The sequence below is a fragment of the Notamacropus eugenii genome, chromosome 4 (assembly GCF_028372415.1).
Source record: "Notamacropus eugenii isolate mMacEug1 chromosome 4, mMacEug1.pri_v2, whole genome shotgun sequence".
Lineage (NCBI taxonomy): Eukaryota > Metazoa > Chordata > Mammalia > Diprotodontia > Macropodidae > Notamacropus > Notamacropus eugenii.
In genome coordinates this window covers 50,535,887-50,556,244 of record NC_092875.1, presented here as the reverse complement: position 1 = coordinate 50,556,244, position 20,358 = coordinate 50,535,887, and the positions used below count along the sequence as shown (strand labels likewise).

At 43.6% G+C, this 20,358-nt stretch overlaps 1 protein-coding gene across 3 annotated transcripts; it reads left to right on the top strand.

Annotated features, from left to right (window-relative positions):
• The first annotated feature begins 6,383 nt into the window (after window positions 1-6,383).
• Window positions 6,384-20,009, top strand: LOC140499420 (uncharacterized). Of its 3 annotated transcripts, none has more exons than XM_072600811.1 (17): window positions 6,384-6,478; window positions 8,184-8,244; window positions 8,719-8,840; window positions 8,936-9,003; window positions 12,599-12,765; window positions 13,113-13,154; window positions 13,419-13,466; window positions 13,808-13,855; window positions 14,343-14,387; window positions 15,111-15,155; window positions 15,485-15,529; window positions 15,858-15,902; window positions 16,627-16,671; window positions 17,004-17,048; window positions 17,377-17,421; window positions 19,106-19,141; window positions 19,949-20,009. In XM_072600811.1, the coding sequence occupies exons 3-16, from the start codon at window positions 8,730-8,732 to the stop codon at window positions 19,117-19,119; spliced, it is 813 nt and encodes a 270-aa protein (XP_072456912.1). In that variant the 5' UTR covers window positions 6,384-6,478; window positions 8,184-8,244; window positions 8,719-8,729; the 3' UTR covers window positions 19,120-19,141; window positions 19,949-20,009. The 3 variants fall into 3 exon arrangements, with proteins under 3 accessions (XP_072456912.1, XP_072456911.1, XP_072456913.1); XM_072600810.1 differs by having other exon boundaries at window positions 19,892-19,955; XM_072600812.1 differs by lacking the exon at window positions 17,377-17,421 and having other exon boundaries at window positions 19,949-19,966.
• Window positions 20,010-20,358: the final 349 nt, after the last annotated feature.

Genomic DNA, 20,358 nt, shown 5'->3' with positions numbered 1-20,358 from the left:
ATTTTGGCGTCTATAAAATGGCCAACAGAGGGTAAAACAGTGTCCAGCACCCTTCCAGAGAACCTCAGAATCACTCACAGAGAGCATGTGCACTCTCTAAGCCCAAGAGGGCCTGACAGGACCTCCACCTCTTCTCTCAACCATGGAAGTGAAGAACCCAGCTATTACAGGATTGTCTCTACAGCCTCTGTGGGGAACATGACAAACATGGCCATGACTGGAGCCCAGTGAAGCCCAGCTGAACCTCCTCCCCCAGAATTCAGAAAGGCCACATTGCCTGAGAGGGGCACTCCCTCTGTTTTACCAAGAACTGAATTGAGAATCAGGGACAGTGCAAAACCCCAGTACAGTTTGGCCTGCACCAGCACTCCAGTATGGAAGAGCAGCAGACCAGGTCACCCTGCAGCCTCAGATACCAGCACACTCATCCCAGGGAAGTTTCATCCTGCTGAGAGCACAGCTGACTTCATTGCAAGTCCTGTGGGAGGGTCCAGCCCAAAGTCAGCTGGCTCCATGACTCCATCCTACACCCCAAGTTCTACAGGAGCAGGCTTGGTGGAGAAACAGACTCATCTTTGGTCTTGACTACACCATCACCTGCTGTCTCCATAACCAGCATCTCTGGATCTCTGCCTGGCATAAGAACAGAGATTTCCTGCTCCTTGACCTCAGCTGAAGCTACAGATTTCACCAAAGTGGGTACAGATACAATGTCTACTTTGCCACAGACCTTCTCTCTTATGTCACCAATGAGCTCCTCTGAGGTTACTTACAATGTGAAGACCATGAGTTCTGAAGTTCCTGGGACTGAAAGCATAAGTATCATCCTCACTAGCAAGGTCAGAGACATGGCTTTTCTTTATCCTAAGACCTCTCCCACCCAAGAATTTCTGGGTAGTGGGAGAGCATAACACAGGTGCTTCAGCGATCCCTGCTTTATCTTGCCCTCCTATGTCCTCAGCCCCTCTTACGGGAGAGGTACTGAGTGTGTTAGGGACCAGTACTAGTTCAACTCCATAGCTGGCTGTAGCTTATAGTTTCAACTAGATACTCAGAGAGGACCTCAGGTTTCCCATTGGTCATAGTGCACATGGTCCATAGTGTAAGAGCTAACATGACTGTCGACATTGCTACGGCAACTACAGAGCACATCACAGAAGCTCAAGAGAACAGAGTCCTACTGAGCACGAGTTCCAGGACTATCCCTGGACAAAACACAATTTCCCTCTCATCTACCCCAGCTGAAGCCAAGGGTCTTACCATCACGGAGACATCCACATGGCCAAGGACACTCTCTTCATCAACTCCCTGTAACCTTATCCAGATTTACTCCCTTCACTGAGAACAGGAACTCAGCTGTTCCCAGGACTGATGTCAAAAATCTCATCTTCAGCACTAAAATCACAGACTTCCCTCTTTCTCCTATGGTCACTCTCAGGCCTGAGCTCCCAAGTACAGGATCAGAAAAAAGCAAAAATACCCCTTGACCACCACTTCTACTAAAGCTCCACTGTTCACAGACACTAATCCTGGCGTTTCATTGGTCACCTCTGCTGGCTCAACTTCTATGAAGCCTGCAGGAAACAAAAGAAGGAATTCTGTTGGCACAGGATTCAAACTCCTCCCAGCTTTCAGGGAAAGCAGCTAATTGGAATTATGACCTAGCATGATCAGGTGAAATGTCAGCAACAAGTGCACACGCTTGACAAGCTCTTTGAGGGGAAGCCTCTCAGAGAGGAGAACAGGAAGTGGGGTGTTCGGGGGGCTTCATCTAGCCAACAGTGGGTGAGGCAGGAGATTCAAATTTGAGATAGTATAGTATAAGATAGTATAAGAAAGCTTGCATTGGTCTGAATCATTGTAGCAGTCCCTTAGGAGCTACCCCTCCATTCAGAGGAAACGAACATAAAAATTAAGAAAAGCTTTCCTGATTTCCTTTTTTTCTTTATTCTTTTCTTTTTCACTAGTTTTATTTCTTTATTTTTAGATTTCAACATTCGTTTCCACAAAATTTTGAGTTCCATTTTTGCCTCCATCTCTCTCCTTCCCCATCCCGTAACACCTAGCATTCTGATTAGCCCGTCCCTCAATGAGTCCTCCCTTCTATCACACCCCACCCTTCCCTTATCACCATCTTCTATCTTTTCTTGTAGGGCAGGATAGATTTCTATACCCCATTACCTGTATTTCTTATTTCCCAGTTATATGCATAACAATCCTCAACATTCATTTCTACTTCTTTGAATTCCAACTTCTCTCCCTTCCTCCCTCCTTTCTCATCCCCACTGAGAAGACAAGCAATTCAATACAGGCTATATACGTGTCATTTTGCAAAAAACTTCCATAATAATCATGTTGTGTAAGAGTAACTATATTGCCCTCCATCCTACTCTGTCCCCCCTATTTTTTCTATTCTCTCATTTGAACTTGTCCTTTCCCAAAAGTGTATACTTCTAATTACTCTCTTCTCCCATTTGCCCTCCCTTCCATCATTCCCCTCATCCCACTTTTCCCCTTCTCCCCTACTTTCCTTAAGTGTAAGATAGATTTTCATACCAAATTTAGGGAGCATGTTATTCTCTCTTCAAGCCACATGTGAAGAGAGTAAACTTCACTTTTCCCCTCTCACATCCTCCCTGTTCTCCTCCATTGTAAAAGATTTTTGTTACCTCCTTTATGAGTGATAGTCAACCCCATTCCATTTCTCCCTTTCTTCTCCCAATATTTCTCTCTTTTGCCCCTGAATTTAATTTTTTTATGGATATCATCTCTTCTGATTCACCTTAACCTGTACTGTCTGTGTGTCTGTTGATGTGTGTGTGTGTGTGTGTGTGTGTGTGTGTATAATCCCTCCACCTACCCAAATACTGAGAAATGTCTCAAGAGTTACAAATCTTATCTTTCCATGTAGGAATGCAATGAGTTCAGTTTTAGAAAGTCCTTTTTGATTTCTTTTTACTGTTTGCCTTTTCATGCTTCTCCTGATTCTTGTGTTTGAAGGTCAAATTTTCTCTTCAGTTCTGGTCTTTTCCTCAAGAATGCTTGAAAGTCCTCCATATCATTGAATGACCATTTTTTCCCTTAAAGTATTATGCTGAGCTTTGCTGGGTAGGTGATTCTTGGTTCTCATCCCAGCTCCTTTGACTTCTGGAATATCCTATAGCAAGCCCTTCCATCCCTTCATGTAGAAGCTGCCATATCCAGTGTTATCCTGATTGTATTTCCACAATCCTCGAATTGTTTCTTTTTAGCAGCTTACTATATTTTCTCCTTGACCTGGGAAGTCTGAAATTTGGCCATACTATTCCTAGGAGTTTCTCCTTTCGGGTCTCTTTGAAGAGGTGATTGGTGGATTCTTTCAGTGTTTCTTTTTCCCTCTGGTTCTAGAATATCAGGGCAGTTTTCCTTGATAATTTCCTGAAAGATAAAGTCTAGGCTCTTTTTTGGATCATGGCTTTCAGCTAGTCCCCTAATTTGTAAATTGTCTCTCCTGGCTCTATTTTCCTGGTCAGTTGTTTTCCAATATGATGTTTCACATTATTTTCTATTTTTTCAATCTTTTGGTTTTCTTTCGCAACTTTCTTGGTTTATCGTATAGGCATTAGCTTCCCTGTACTCCACTCTCATTTTGAAAGAACTATTTTCTTCAGTGAGCTTTGGAACCTCCTTTTCCATTTGGCTAATTCTGTTTGTTAAAGCCTTCTTCTCCTCATTGGCTTTTTGGAGCTCTTTTTCCAATTGAGTCAGCCTATTTTCAAAGGTGTTATTTTTCTCAGCATTTCCTTGGTTCTCTTTTAGCAAGCTGCTGATGCTTTTCAAACCCTTATATAACCTGATTCCATTTCCTATTCATTTTAGAGGCACTGGAGGCAGAAGCCTTGACTTCCTCTGACAGTATGTCTTGCTCTTCCTCATCTGAAAGGATGGAAAGGGACACCTGTTCACCAAGGAAGTAACCTCCTATGTTCTTGTGTTGTTCCCTGACCTTTGAATCATTCTTTGTCGTTTTTGATTTGAGGTATCTGAGACCCTCGCTGATGGGGACTCTGCTCCAGAGGCCTGTTCCAGTATTGGTTCTGTGCCACGTGGCCAGGACTGGGCTCCACTCAGTGTCTCGTGGGAGAAACCTTTCCTCTCTTCCTTCCAGGTTACGTTTTGCTGGAAATCTCTTTCACTCTGTCATTCTGTGAGTTCTCCTGCTTTAGAATTTGTTGAGAGTCATTTTTTACAGATATTTTGTGGGCTGTGGGGGAAGTGCTAGAGTATATGAGTCTTTCTACTCTGCCATCTTGCCTCCACCCCTGAGCTTTGCTGATTTCACAACAAGTATTGTTCGTTGTTTAACGTGACCATGTTTCTCACAGTTGGGGGCTCATGTCTCACAGGCTGGATGATTATAGTGTCCCACATGAAGACTTAGAGGGGAATCCAGAGCTTCTTCTGACCACTTTAGGCACAGAGACCACAGAAAGCACCATTCCAGACAGGATGAGAGAAAGTTATTACCTCAGCTCCTCTAGGCCTCAACAGTGGAGCTGAAGAGACCTCAGACATTCCTTCTCCTCTAAGTCCAGCAGAGACTCCACAAAAGTTCTGAGGCCATGATGACTCCCAGTGATATAAGCCCTTCCTCCTTGTGGCCAGGGGGGGACCACAGTGAGCCGTGAATCCATATTGGAGTAGGGTCAAGTCTGGCTGCTGTGCCTCAGGCTGACTTCTCTGAAACTCAAAGTCCTTTAATCATCACCAAAGTCCCATGGGAGACTGACCCAGAATGCCTGTTGTCTCTTACTGCCACTGAGGCCACTCAAAGAGTGACCATAACACATTTCACTCTGATCTCAGGCCTGGAGGAGAACCAGGCTTCCAAATTGCCATCTCAGGGACAGAAGCCAGTAGGACCTATCTCACCTTGTTTTATCCTTCAGAAAGCCCCATGACACATGACACTAGTCGTGAGAGAGCAGCATGCACTGACCAAGCACTGTCCACTCAACCAACTAAGCAATGACCTGAAACAGGCACCAGCTTAGCTACTTTTGTTTCCTAAGCCTTTGGGAAATCACTGCTTCAGCACCATGGACAAGTACCCAAAGGTTTGAAAGTCAAAGCACATCTACTCTGGAGGCTCAAACTACCCTCATAGAGGGCACTGGCCCTTCTGGGCCCTTTATCTTTCCATTGTCAAAGGTCCCAGCTTCTATCAGCATGGATAAGGAAACAGGCTCAAATGGAGCTGCTTGGGCAACCAGCCTTCCAGACGTGCATTCTAAGCTTCAGATTCACCTAGTACTTTCTCAGGAGACATTTGAGCAAGTTCAGTGGTTGAGATTCCCAGAGAGAAAAGCTCTCCATCCAGGTGAGCCACGGTGACCATGGCATCTTGTGTCAGGTACAAATCTGGCTGGGGTGACCCAGGCTGACCCATCTGAGACTCAAAGTCTAGCGATCCCCCAAATATTGCAGGAGAGTGCCATAGAATCTGGATTGTCTCTTACTACAGCTAAAACCTGTGAAGCAGAGTCCATAACAGCGTTTACTCTGACTCCAATATTAGGGGAGACTCGGGCTCCCATGGGCACTCTCTCAGGCATAGAAGCCTTATCTTGTCCCCTCCATTAGAAAGGCCCAGGACACTAACCTTGACCCAGCCCTAACCAAGCGCTCTGCCAACTGAATCACTGGAGAGTAGTGCCTAGCTCAGCTGCCTCTGTTTCTACAAAGCTACCTAAAATAGCTGCATCAGCACCAGGGATAGACACACAAGTGCAGTGGACCTGCTGTGGGGGCTGCCAATTGTGAAGGCTGAGAGATGGTGGAAGAAGAAAAGACATGGACCAGGCTGGGAGTGTGAAGAACAACTTGCCATTAGTTAAACTGAGGGTCAAGGTTGATGTAGTCTTTGACAGGCAAGCAAGCAGGATTATTCCCATGAGAACATTCAAGCAAGTAAGTTTATTCCCATGAGAACACTTTTAGTTGACTTGTCTTGCTTCCTCCTCTGGTTCCTCCAGTGGGACCAGCTCGGGGTACACAGTCTGAGTCAGGACTTTCTCATCCTTGCATATCAGCAGTGGGATGGTGAGCCAGTTATCTGGGGAATGTCAGCCCTCATGCTAGTCCAAATCTCAAGTAAAACCTGGACGGTATCTCACATTCTGGATGCCATCAGTTCCGGTCCTCTACACCCAAGGGTCTTCTGAGATAGATGAGGTACATCTACCCTGAAGGCCTGGGTACTACTGCTCTGGTAGTTGAGTGTTGCTGTGACTTTCAGGTTTCCTCAGCAATGGTCATAATGCTTATACAAACAGTGTCATAGTTGCCTAGCAACAGCCCCACAGATGGGTATAAATTAGCTCTACCCCAATGATCCTGTTACCATCTTGTTTGTACCTTCCTTCAACTCACCACCTCGCTGCCTACCTGAAGTACCCAGTCCCATAGTACAATCTACAAACCCGACTTTTTTTCCGAAGTAAGTAGACTTCTCATTAAACCTCACATTAAGGGGAATTGATGTGACTTTGGAAAATACATTTGGAGCAGGGATATGAGAATTGTGTCTGGGTTGATGATGATGATGATGATATAGGTAGTATTTTAGGGCTTACAGAATTCTTTATCAACATCGTCTCACTTTAGCTTCACAGGAAAGTTGAACCTTGTTCCCATTTTATAGATGAGGAAACTGAAGCAGACACAGATTAAGTAACCCTCCCAAGGTTGACACAATATACTAAGTGTCTGAGGCTACATTTCCACTCAGATCTTCCTCATTCCTGATTCAGCACTCTCTCTACATTGCCAGAAGATTTTCTTTCGGTTGGTAATTTTCTCTTTGGACCTCTACTTTGGGCGATTTTTGGACCTGAGTGGTCCACTCCCTTGTAGTAAAATCTAATGGTGCTTGTATTCAGTTCCTTTTCCTCATTGATTTGGTGAAATGCTGACATTTGCAATGATTCTAACACATGTCAGGAGTCAAAGGGCAGCAGAGAAGTACAATTTGGGGCTTTACAAAAAGTACATATAGGGACAACATTTGTCACAGTGTCTTATGAGTTTCACATTAGTGATATGAGGATCCAACAATTCTTTTTTCATAGTCATTCTTAAATGGTGAGTTCCAAGTCCTCTCCCTCCTTTCATCCTGTCTGACACCACTGAAAGGGCAAGCAATATGATACATAGTATACATGAGAAAGTCATGGAAAACACATTTCTGTATTATCCATGTTGCAAAAAAAGCAAGAAAAAAAGTGTGCCTCAATAGACGCTCAAAGTTCATGAGTTCTCTCTTAGCAGGTAGATGGTGGGTTTCATCATGGATCCTTTGCAATAATCTTGTCTAAGTTTATTTATTAGAGTAGGTAAGATTTTCACAACTGATCATCATTTCAGTATTGGTGTTGCTGTGGATAGTGTTGTACTGGTTCTCCTCACTTCACTTGGCATCATTTCTTAGTTTTCCCAGATATTTCTGAAACCAACCTGCTCATCATATCTGAGAGCATACTAGTGTGTCTGTGGAGTCATTTTTCAGTGATGTCTTACTGTTCATGACCCCATTTGGGGTTGTGTTAGTCAAGAGTGGTTCTCCAGCTCATTTTTCAGATGAGGAACTGAAGGAGACAGAGTTAAGTGACACCAGAGCATCAAGCACAACTTTCACCTGCCCAGGGTCTTTGGAGTAGCCCCACTCAGGACATGGCCCTTGGGATATATCCTTGATATTGTTACTTTTCAGGAAAGAGCCTGCCCCAAATTCTCCCTTCCTTATCCTCACCCCCATGGAATGTAAAAACAGCAGAGAAGCAGGGCACCCAAGGAACATAGGGGCCACCTAACTCCAAGTCTCTGTCTGTATTTTTCTCTAAATTGCAATCATCACTCATCAATCCTCCACCCCAGCATCGAGCAGAGAGTATTCAGTGACTTGATTTCTCTATTGACACATGACCTGGCATGTGAAAGCAGTGATTCCTCCACTCCATCTAATTTTAGCCCTTACTCTGCCAAGAAAAGGGACAGAGGGAGCCAAGTGACGGCCTGTGGTCTCTCTGTGTTTGAACCCTCAATTGACATGGGAATGTTTAGTAACCTAGCCCAACAGAGTGCCTTTCCCCATTTATGTATCTTATCCAAGGTGGTTTTCATTCCTGATATTTTTCACCTTTCAGCTCCTCTCCTGTGCAGAGTGACAACCAAATTTCTAGTCCATCCGTCCACCCAGTTGTTCAGGTACTAGTCACCTATGTCTCTGCCCTGTCTCTTGTGTAGTCTTAACTGAAGAGTTTCTTTGGAAAGTTGACTGTAAGTGGAGAAGATGGGAGTTGTAGAGGAAGGTGGTGGTAGCACAGGGGAGGGGAAGAGGGGAATGAGAGGTCCTATCACAGATGCGTAATTGGAACCAGTATGGTCAGTTTTCCTTCCATTAAAGAATTGATCAATTTCAGTTGGGTATCCCTTGGGGAGTTGATGGATGGCAGCATGTTCCAGTGAATAGGGCATTTTTCTAAAAGTCAGGAAGACTTAGGTCCAAATCTCACCTGAGACACTAGGTATGGGACCTTGGACACTTCACTGAATCCTCTCTGTTTCCTCACTTGTCAATTGAGGGGATTAGAAGGTCCATTCCTGGTCTAAATCTAGAATCTTATAAGTCTGTGTACCCAAGGCTCAACCATGAGCGTTTCTGTCCTTCCCTCAAAGCAGCCAGCAGCTTCATGGACTACTTTGTGATGGAGTTCATCATTAAAAACATGTATTTTGTGGGCAAGAGGAAACAGCCAGATGGCCCAAATTTCCAAGCGGCTGAAAACCTTCTACAAAGTCTGGTGAGATTCATCACTTCCTGTCCTGCCTTCCTCCTGTTTGGGACTTTAGTCCACATCTGTTCAGAGGTTCACTCATTCTCTCCCTTCCTTTTCAGCTGGATTCGTTACTGCAGAGGGGTTGTGGTTTGTGTACATACATGGGGTGCAATCTCACCTCTTTGAGGTAAGGACACAGAGAGAGATGGTCCCAGGTTGTCAGGGAGCCAGATGATGTCTGGAGGCAGTTCTTTTGATTGGCCCGATGTCACTTCTTATCCACAAAGGCAGAAAGAGTACAGGCCTTACAACACCAACCACCAGGGTTGTTTAACCACCCTTTATTTGGACAAGCGTTGAGTTACTACCCAGCAGGTTCCACGTGCAGTCATAGGTACGAAATAAAAAGACAAAGGAGTGCATGACCTCCAGGAATTTACATTCTCTTGGGGCTAGAGTGATGCCATGTGTACACAGAGAAAGGGGTGGTGATCTGAGAGGAGAGAGAGAGACAGAGACAGAGACAGAGACAGAGAGATAGACAGAGGGAGAGAGAGAGGGAGGACACTGACATGTGGGAGGAATCAGGGAAGATTTTCCTTTGGTGCCATGTGAGCTGGCTTCTTTGAAGGGAAGACTAAGAATGCCAGGAGGCATGTTGAGGAGGAAGTTCATTGTTGGCATGAGAGACATCTGTTGGCAAAGCGTTATGCCAAATGTGAATTCAAGGGACACCTAGTAGGCCACTCTGGTTAGATTTCCATGTGAGCAGTATACAAAAGATCAGTGTGGAATGATGAACTGAAACTGGATTGAAAAGAATTTTCAAGGTCCGACTAAGGAATTTTATTTCACATTAGAAGCAATAGGGAGCCACTAGAGGTTTGTGAGCAAGGGAATGAGGTAGTGAGAGATGTGTCTTGGGATGTTTATTTTGGCAGCTGTGTGAAATATAGATTGGCCAGAGGGAGAGAGAGTGATGAATTGGAGGGATGGAGGGACTGCCAGCAAGGAGAAGAATTAGGGGTTATTAGAAGCATCTAGGTGAGGGTTGCTGATGAGACTCTTTGAGTGAAAACATGTGAAAGATGTTGAAGGAAGTCAAATAGCCTATTGACTGGTTGTTTTAGTTGAGATAGAGGGACAAAATAAGGGTGACTACGAGGTTTCAAAGCTGGTGATTGAAAAGACAGTGGTGCCTTTAACAGGAATCAGGAAGTCTGGAAGAGAAGACAGGCTTGTGGAAGGGGCAGGGGGAAGGGAAGACATACCACGTTCCATCTTGGATATGCTGTGTTTCCAGAGGCCAACAGTACACACAGGGGGGAGGAGTCTTTTTGACCTTAGCTCACCCAAAGACAAGCTTGGGACGTCTACACATGCTCCCAAATGCATATGAACAATACATCAGCCAACCACGTGGCACATGCTCATAAGGACTGGGTTCATTGTTCAGTCTTCCAATTAAGAAAAATGTCATTAGTTCCAATTAATTTTTATAGCTTAGATCCCACCCTATTTAGGAAATTCCATACCTTCAGAGGTTTGACTGTGCTCTAATTACATTTTTCTCTGTTTCCCATTAAAGCCTGGTCTCTTGACATTTAGGACAAAGTGAAGCCACAGAAGACACTTAGGTGAAAGAATTCAACAGACAGGCTGAGAGGGAAAGAGTAGACCTTTGGAAAACTGCTCTCACACCTTGTAGCTTTCAGTTAGGATCCTCTGTCTTGAGATCCTTAGGGGGACTCAATGGCCTGCCTTGAGCTTTCCCTTCTCTGACACGGCCCATCTCTCCTTTCAGTTCCTTCCTTTTTGTTTGCCTACTACTCCTGGGTTGCCATTTTTCCCAGTCTAAGCTGAAGAAGCTCTGCAGAAGGCTCAGGACATCATTCCTCTACTTTCTCTTGCCATGTTGTCCTCTCTCGCCTTTCTCCTCCCTGACTCTTCTCTCTCTCTCTTTTTCCCCTTCCCCTCACTTCCCTCCCTCTCACCCTTTCCTGTCTCATTCCTCCTTTCCCCTCCATCTCTTCCTCTTTCTCCCTTTCTCTTTCCATTCCCTTCCTCTGTCTCACATCCGTCCCCCCTCTAACTCCCGGTCTCAAGTCCTCCTCACAGCTCAAAGATTTCAACAGTCCAAATTGCATCCAAGACTGAGAGGAAATGGTTGTCCCCTTGAACTAAAAAGTTCAGCGTGCCATCCAGGTCTCAACCCTCCGTTAGATGAGGGAGAATAAGAAACTCTCAGAAATGAACTTCTGAACACTCCAAAGGTGATCCAATTCCAATGAGGCAGACAAATGTGAATCGTCCAAAAAGCCTGAAGTGGATACACAAGGAGCTAACCAACTAGCTTGGATTTTAAAAAAGAGGATATGTACAAAATACTTGAGTATTTGAAGATGTTCAAAAGGGGATGGAACAGAAAGACGATCTCAGTAGCAGAGTCTTGTAAAATTAGTGTCTTGAGTGGAAATGCTTCTAGTGAGTTGGTGGTTGAGTGGGAAGCTAAGGAAAACAGAAGGAGATGTTTTGCAAACGTTGTGCTGTGGAAAGTAGAGTATCATGGGATAGACCTGCTAATTGGGGGTGGATGTGATGATGGTAAGTGAGAACAGAAAGAGGAGGCATCCAAAGCTTGTCTTCTTGGATGAGTTGTTTGCTCTGTCAAGGGAGATGATTTTTGGAGTAGAAATGATGGAACAAAATGACTCACAGGAAATTCCTTCCCAAGAGGAGCAGAGATGGGAGACGAGGACACTTTGGTTGCCTTGATGAATTCAAGTGATGTTATTCCTTTTAGGTACGGGATAGACTAGCTGACCCCTGAATTCTCCAACTCTCAATACTGTGATTCTCTGAATTGGGGAGGGAACGGCAGAGGACATTTATGAAGTACCTACCATGTGCCCGGCGTTGTGTGTGCTCAGTGTTTTACAAATATTATCTCATTGAAACTGCAAAACAATTCTGGCAGGGAGGTGCTCTGATGATCTCTGTTTTACAGCTGAGGAAACACAGTCAGGCAGAGGTCAAATGACTTGCCCAGGACAAAACAACTGACTAATGTTTGAAGCTGATATGAACTCAGGTTTTCCTGATACCCATGCTTGGCATTCTAATTATGTATACCACTTAGCTAAAAAGAAATATTGTAACAATGTCATCAAAGAATGCAAAGTACAAAACCCCCCAGAAAAATCAGCTAAATCAATCTCACACTAAATACACCTACCAAGAGAAGACCAGAGAAAGAGAATCAATGAAGAAATGATCTTGAATGGAACTCTTTAGAGGAAGTGAGTGAAAAGTTGTATTTGATGTTGAAAAGACTTTGTTGAAAGGTCAATAGTTGCAGTACATTTTTCTATGGTTGTGTTGATGTTGAATATGACGTTTCCAGAGGTTGCTTGTTGCCGTGGCTTAGAGAGTAGGTCTCAAGAGTCAAGAAATCTGTCTTTAGGTCACCTCTCTGACAGAGACTGATTGTAGACTGTGTGAATCTGGCAAACCATCTAATTTCCCTAGGCAACATTATGAGTCGATATTTTGTAGGCAAGATGCTGATCTGAATTCCTGAAGAAAGGTCTATACTCTCCCCTGCCCTCAGCTCCTTCAGTCCATCAAATGATAGTTTCAAAAATTTTTCAAGAAATACTTTTTCTCAAAAAATCCTGAAATTCCTTTGGAAAGCATCTATGGTCCCTTCTCACTGCAGCTAAATTGTTATGCCTATGGTAAGCCTGATATTTGCCAGTCATTACCAAGGTGTCCTTTCTCAGGTGTGTGAAGAAAGGCACAGCTGTTACTCTGCTTTGCTATTATGAGCAAAGCCCCACTGGTCAGACCCTGGATTGTAAAAAAGTGTATAAACACATGAAGAAGAACACCAAGAACAGCAGAAGGCTGGGGCCCTTGAAGCTCAATTCAAAGAGCTTGTCCATCAATGGTGAGTACATGCAGTTGCCTGATCTTCATGCTTGGTCCCACTCCTATTAAGCTCTCCTTTGTCAAAGCAATTTTCTGTGCTTATGAGGATCCAATCTTGCCTGGATGGCATGTGTCTTACTGAACGTATTTTCCTATGATGTGTTAAGAGATGCCCTAGAGAACTAAGCCCTAGATCGGCAGATGGACTTTTGCCCTGGGAACTCTTTGTGGAATCCTCTGTCTTGAGTCATGATTCATACTGTTGCAAGTCCTTAGGCTTCAGATGCTGTCTTGGATGTTTCTCCATAATCTTTTCTCAAAATCTTCTAGTCCTTCCATATATGGTTGTTCTCTCTCTCTCCATAGGGAACGACTATAGCGTGCGCCTCTGCTCCTTCTTGTGCTGCTGTGAGTATTTTTATCCTGGGAACAAAGAGAGAACACTACTTGTCCACCTTGTTCTAATAGGAACCTGGGAAAGAAAGGATGGACCAAGGGCAGGAGAGAGAGAGGGAGGCACCATGTCTCCGTCCTTCTCATCATTCAGGCCTCACTGGTTGACTCACTGGTCAAGCCAAATGGAGTCCATTTTCCCTGTGTCTTACAGTCCACACTCTTCCTTGTCCCATGAACGTTTGATCAATAGTTTTCATTCATCAATTTTTGCTTCAGTTCCAGTGAGAATTAGACCGAGTTTCCATCTGGCCGGAATTTCCGAAGGTAAGGTGTGCTTCCATCTCTGATCTCTTCTTGGGAAGGTTTGGCTTACATTTGGCCATGAGACTGAAAGGTAGAGTTTTGGACGTTAGGATCTTAAGATAGGAGATCTTAGGATGACCAGGCAGGAAATTCCCTGGTCATGCAGTCTAACTCCTGTCATCCTATTGAGTTGAAGACGCTGAGGCCCAGAGTCATGACCCCCTCAGTCTCCAAATTTGGTTCTGATCAGCTGATTCAGTTGTCAAGCCCAATGGAGTCTGTTGTCCCTGGGTCTTACAGTTCCTACCCCCTTGTCACATGGGTTTTGGTACAAAGTTGTGACTCATGGTTTTTCCCTTCAGTTGCAGTAACAACCAGCCCATCTCCATGGGAATCACAAATTTCCATCGGTAAGGACTGCTTCCAGTTTAGATCCATTCTTTCCAAGGTTTTGTTCATATTTCCCTATAACACTGATGGACAGGAGATCTTAGGATATTTGGTTTCAAAGATTGGACATCTTAGGATCTCATGTCAGAACAGTTTTCAGTCATCTCTTCAAAATTCTGCTGTCATTTTGACTTGAGTCCACTGGTTCCATGGAAAGTTTTGCATAGGTTTTCGACATGAGAATGAGAGGTAGGTTATCTTAGCATCTTGGGATTTTAGGATCTCATGGCAGGACACTTCCTGTCCTTTAATCCAACTTGAACCATCATATTGAGTTGAGGACACAAAGGCCCAGACTCATGTCCCCTCAGTCTCATAATTCAGTCCCAGCACTTGACTCACTGGGCAGACAACATGTGTGCCTTGACCCTGGGGTTGACAGTGCATACCCCTTCTTGTCACACGGATATTTGACCCACAGTTTTCTTCCATGCTATTTCCCTTCAGGTGAAGTACCAGCCAAGTGTGCAGTGTCAGCAGAAGAGTCAACAGGTATGATCTGCTTCCATCTTTGAACCATTCCCTGCAAAGATTTCCTTATATCTTCCCTGAGAAAGAGAGATACTACATCTTAGCATCTTACAATTTTCGCATCTGGTGGCAGGACACTTCATGTCATCTACTCCTACTAGAAACATCATTTTGCAATGAGGATCCTGAGGTCCAGAATTATGTCCCCTCAGTCTCATATTTCAGTCCTCAGCAGTTACCTCAGTGAGCATGCCAACAGAAGTCCATGTTTCCTCTGTCTATTTTTTCATTCACGTCCTTGACAAAAAGATATCTGCTCCATAAGTTTGCAATCATGATATTGCCTGTCAGGTCCAGGAACAACCAACCTGCTAGGTTCATCAGTTATATGCACAAGTAAGGTCTACTTCCACCTTTGAGACATTCTCTGACAGGTTTTCTTTACATTTGTCTAAGACGGAGAGATGGGAGAATACTCAGTATCTTAGGATTTTAAAATAGAAGATCTTAGCAGCTGAGGGTAGGAAATTTCTAGATCATGTAGTCTAACTCCTGCTGTCACTTTGGGTAAAAGAGCCTGAGTTTCAGAATCATGTCCCCCTCAATGTCCTAATTCAGTTCCCACTCGTTATCACACTGGGCTAGATCAAATGTGTCCATTGTCCCTGTGGCTTGCAGTCTATACCCTTCCATTTCACACAAACATTTGACTCAACGTTTTCTTTCCATGATATTTCCCTTCAGGTGAGGTAACAGCCACCTGTGCAGTTTCATCAGAACAATTGACAGGTATGATCTGCTTCCATCTGTTTTCCATTCTCTGCAAGGATTTCCTGAGATTTGTCCTGAGAAAGAGAGATAGGAGATCTTAGCATCTTAAGATTTTTGCATCTAATGGCAGGGTACTTGGAGTCATCTACTCCTATGGAAACATGATTTTGAAATGATGACACTGAAGCCCATACTCATGTCCCCCTCAATCTCATAATTCAATTCCCACACCTTGACACGTGGGGCTAGGCAAAATGAGTCCATTTTCCTTGTGGTTTACAATGTAGAACCCTCATTTGCACAAGGCCATTTGATTCACAGTTTTCTTCCATTCTATTTCCCTTCAGGGGAAGTAACAGCCACCCTTGCAGTGACATCAGAAGAGTCGACAGGTATGATCTGCTTCCATCTTTGATCCATTCCCTGCAAGGATTTGTTCCATTTCCCCGAGAAAGAGAGATAGTAGATCTTGGCATCATGTGATTTTAGCATCTGGTGGCAGGACACTTCATGTCATCTACTCCAAGTAGAAACATCATTTTGAAATGAGGACACTGAGGGGTAGACGCATATCCCCCTCAGTCTCATGATTCAGTCCCTACTCGTTGACACATGGGGCTAAGCAAAATATTTGAATGTTCCCTATGGTTTCCAGTGTATATTCCTCCTTGTCACATGGTCATGTGATGCATAATTTTCTTCCATGCTATTTCCCTTCAGATGACGTAAAAAACAACCTTGAAGTGTCATCACAAGAATCGACAGGTATGATCTGCTTCCATCTTTGAACCATTCCCTGCAAAGATTTCCTCACATTTTCCTTGAGAAAGAGGGATAGTACATCTTAGCATCTTACAATTTCAGCATCCGGTGGCAGCGCACTTCATGTCCTCTACTCCTACTAGAAACATCATTTTGAATTGAGGATCCTGAGGTCCAGAATTATGTCCCCTCAGTCTCATATTTCAGTCCTCAGCAGTTACCTCAGTGAGCATGCCAACAGAAGTCCATGTTTCCTCTGTCTATTTTTTCATTCACGTCCTTGACAAAAAGATATCTGCTCCATAAGTTTGCAATCATGATATTGCCTGTCAGGTTCAGGAACAACCAACCTGCTAGGTTCATCAGTAATATGCACAAGTAAGGTCTACTTCCACCTTTGAGCCATTCTCTGACAGGTTTTCTTTACTTTTGTCTGTAAGACTGAGAGATGGGAGACTACTCAGCATCTTAGCATCTTAAAATAGAAGATGTTAGCCTCTGAGAGTAGGAAATTTCTAGGTCATGTAGTCTAACTCCTGCTGTCACTTTGGGTAAAGGAGCCTGAGTTTCAGAATCATGTCCCCCTCAAAGTCCTAATTCAGTTTCCACTCAGTATCACACTGAGCTAGATAAAAAGGATCCATTTTACCTGTGGCTTACAGTCTATACCCCTCGTTGTCACACGAACATTTGACTCAACATTTTCTTCCATGATATTTCCCTTCAGGTGAAGTAACAGCCACCCTTGCAGTTTCATCAGAACAATCGACAAGTAAGACCTGCTTCCATCTCTTATCCATTCTATGCAAGGATTTCCTGAGATTTGTCCTGAGAAAGAGAGATAGGAGATCTTAGGATCTTCGGATTTTTGCATCTAGTGGTAGGAGACTTGGAGTCATCTGCTCCTATGGAACCATTATTTGGAAATGATGACACTGAAGCCCAGACTCATGTCTCCCTCAATCTCATAATCCACTCCCCACTCGTTGAGACATGAGGCTGGGAATATGTGTGCATTTTCCCTGTGATTTACAGTGTAGATATACCCCTCCTTCTCACATGGACATTTGAGCCACAGCTTACTTCCATGACTTTTCTCTTCAGGGGAAGTATCAGCCCACTTTGATGTGTCATCAGAAGAATCGACAGGTATTGTGTGCTTCCGTCTTTGATCCAATCACTGCAGGGATTTGCTTACATTTGTCGTGAGAAAGAGAGATAGTAGATATTAACATCTTTTGATTTTAGCATCTGTTGGCAGGACAGTTTATGTAATCTACACCAACTAGAAACATCATTTTGAAATGAGGACACTGAGGCTCAGACTCATGTCCCCTTCAATCTCATGATTCAGTCCCCACTCATTGACACATGGGGTAGGCAAAATGTGTGCATGTTCCCCATGGTTTCCAGTGTTTAACCCTCTTGTCACATGGACACTTGACGCACCATTTTCTTCCATGCTATTTCCCTTCAGATGAAGTAAAAGACAACCTTGCCATGACATCAGAAGCGTCGACAGGTATGATCTGCTTCCGTCTTTGATCCATTCACTGCAGGGATTTCCTTACATTTGCCCTGAGAAAGAGAGATAGTAGATATTGGCATCTTATGATTTTAGCATCTGGTGTCAGGACACTTCATGTCATCTACTCCCACTAGAAACGTTAGTTTGAAATGAGGTCACAGATGCCCAGACTTTACCCTGAATCCCATGCCTACTTCCCTGGTTAACTTAGCCTTTCTTTTTCATGGTCTAATTTATGTAAATTATTTCCTGCTCCTGAGCTCTGTTCATGTTCCTGTGTTATGCAAAATTTTAGCAATCAATTGAATTCAGCCATAAATGGGAGCAAAGCTGCAAAGGACAGGAATCCAGGAGGGTCAGGTGATTAGCAATGTTAGGCAGAATTCAAAGTCTATAAAGTTGAGAAAGGTGTATCCTATCTCAGAACATGATATTTAAGAAACCTAAGGTTAAAATACAAATACAAAATTAGAAAATGAATTTGCTAACCAGAGCATGATTGGGACATGATTAGAAAGAATTCCCATTGTGAAGTGTGTAAGAGTTTAGGAGTCTGAAATCTCAACCTAATCCAACAGTCTTATGGAACAATATATTTAGTCCCCATGAAGATCAATCTAGTCCTTGTATAGGGGAAGAACAAAAATGATTAATCACAGGCCCTGGCATGATCAGCCCCCATTGAGCATGCTCTGTTGTATTCTGAGGAAACAGGCGTTAGATAGAAAATATAGGGAAAACAAATGGCCCTTATGTGAACTGAAAGCTATTTCATAAAAAGAATTGTGGGAAGGAACTGGATTTATTTACTACAAATAAAAGGGACTTTAATGAGTATCTTCAAATACTGCAAGGCCTCTAGGGGCATTGCACAGCACATCCTTCTCCTTGATGTCAGTGAGCAGAATGAGAAATTTGAATGATAGTTGTTGGGGACTATATTTAGATTCACATTAAGGGAATATTTTCCATGAATTATAGCCATTGAAAGTAGAATGCACTGCCTCAGCAAGCAGTGGGTGTCCCCTCATGGAAGGTGTTCATGCTAAGCTTGAATGACACGTTGCTGGAAATGGAATTGGAAGAGTTCTTCTGCAGGAAGCTTGGACCACAATGAATGAAAGAAGACTTTCATGTGGTAACTGCTGTGCTGAAGGGATCTTTTATGAGCTGAGAGATCACTGGTTACTCAGTAGGTGGCTTGGGCTTCTGCTATAGTAATGCAGGCCAGAACATAGCAACAGTGAAATGAATCAGTTCTCTGTTTGCTCCATCTAAGTCCCCAAAGGTTTACAGTCCCTTCTTACCTCTACCTTCATGACAGGTCTTTGTGGCACAGTAAGAAATTGCCCACAAGAATGCTACTCTCCTCCCTTAAGGAGATGAGAAGTGAACTCAAACTCTTAAATTCCCTTCTTGGCTAAGGTTCAGGGTGGGCAAGCAGCCAAGGCAGTGCCTCTATCCAATGTCCATTTTCTTCATTTTCCAGTCTGAAAACGGTTTAATTCCCAGTCTCTTCATTCATTGGAACTTAGGAATGTGATTCCTTTTGTCTGCTATGTTTTGGCACAAATGCAATCATGATGATAGCTCTTCATGTCATCCTGAAGTTCATCTAATTTCCTTTTCCTTCTTTTTTGATCTACTTCCCTTCATTCTATCTTATTTGCCTTTTCAGATGATCATGAGTAAAACCCCAGCCAAGTCTTCAACTGTAAGTGTTTTGTTATCCAAATCAACTTTGAATCCTGTGTTCCCTTTCACTTGAGTCAACTCTGGTGTCTTTAAAAAGAAGTTCTATACCTACCCTCACCCCACACCCCCCGGCCCCAAAGGACTGCCTTGATACATAGCAAACTTCCCATCACTAGAAATCATCTTGAAAACCCAAGATGATAAGAATGCTTCAGTAGAATGTTTGATGCACTCTGAAGGCTTTTCAAGTAGTGAGAGTCTAGGTAGGATATGTCCCAGAGGGAGAAATAAATAGACTCTAGCTCCTTATGCACCTTCACGATCCAGAGACATTGTTTGATTGCCTGGAATTCCTGGTCCTCTGTCCGAGACTGCAGCGATTATTGAGCAAGGCATCTCTTTGGGATGGTTAGGGGAATTCACAGTGGAGCTCAGCTCTTGAAGAAAGATTCTGTAAAGGTGAGCTCATGATGGTGTCCCTTGTATAGTGTCAGCAGCAGGGTGCTGTAGCCATTGTTCTTATCCAGACTCCTCCTGTGAGAAGCCAGGCAGATAAGTCAACCTGAAGTGTCTGTCCACATTCATTCATTCAGCCTTTTGTCCAACACTTAGGAGACAATCCATCCATCTGGAACACTGAAGTAATGACCTCATTAATATAGGGATGCCCCAACAGATTGCTTGGCCATAATGGTCTCTGTCAATTTTCAACATCTCCTCTTCCTCTTTCTTCTTCTTTTTCTAATCCTCCTCCTTCTTCATCTTTCAGTTTTTCTTTTTCTTCGTCTTTTTGGTGTTCTTCTGTCTTTTATTTATGTTTTTATAGCTTGATGTACAGCAAATATTTCATCTATTCCAACTTTCAAGGAGCTCTCAGGGCCTGGAACATTCACAGGTATAAATGTGGGAATATTAGTGTCCTGGGTCCCACAGGCAAGCTGGGGAGAGAATATGATTTGAAAAATGAAACTTGCTTGAAGCCTTATATGCTCACTTTCCAAAGGGGGCACACCAGAATCTGAGACTGGGTTTAACGACTTGGGTGGTAGAGGGTAACCTTGCTATGTTACATATTTCTAAGCCCTCACCTCTGACGCACACACAAACAAACACACAAACACACACAAAAGGCAGATGTGACTTTTTGTCAGTTGATTTAGCATGAAATCCAAAAGCATTTCCATAGTTCTTTGAAATGAACCTGTGTCTCCCATGCAAAACCTAAAGAAATTGAAG

Excerpts from the sequence above, each read along its gene's own strand:
- LOC140499420 (XM_072600811.1), top strand. The coding sequence starts at position 8,730 with ATGGACTACTTTGTGATGGAGTTCATCATTAAAAACATGTATTTTGTG. Across the intron at positions 13,856-14,342 it reads GGAATCACAAATTTCCATCG|GTGAAGTACCAGCCAAGTGT; the intron begins GTAAGGACTGCT and ends ATTTCCCTTCAG. Across the intron at positions 15,903-16,626 it reads GTCATCACAAGAATCGACAG|GTGAAGTAACAGCCACCCTT; the intron begins GTATGATCTGCT and ends ATTTCCCTTCAG.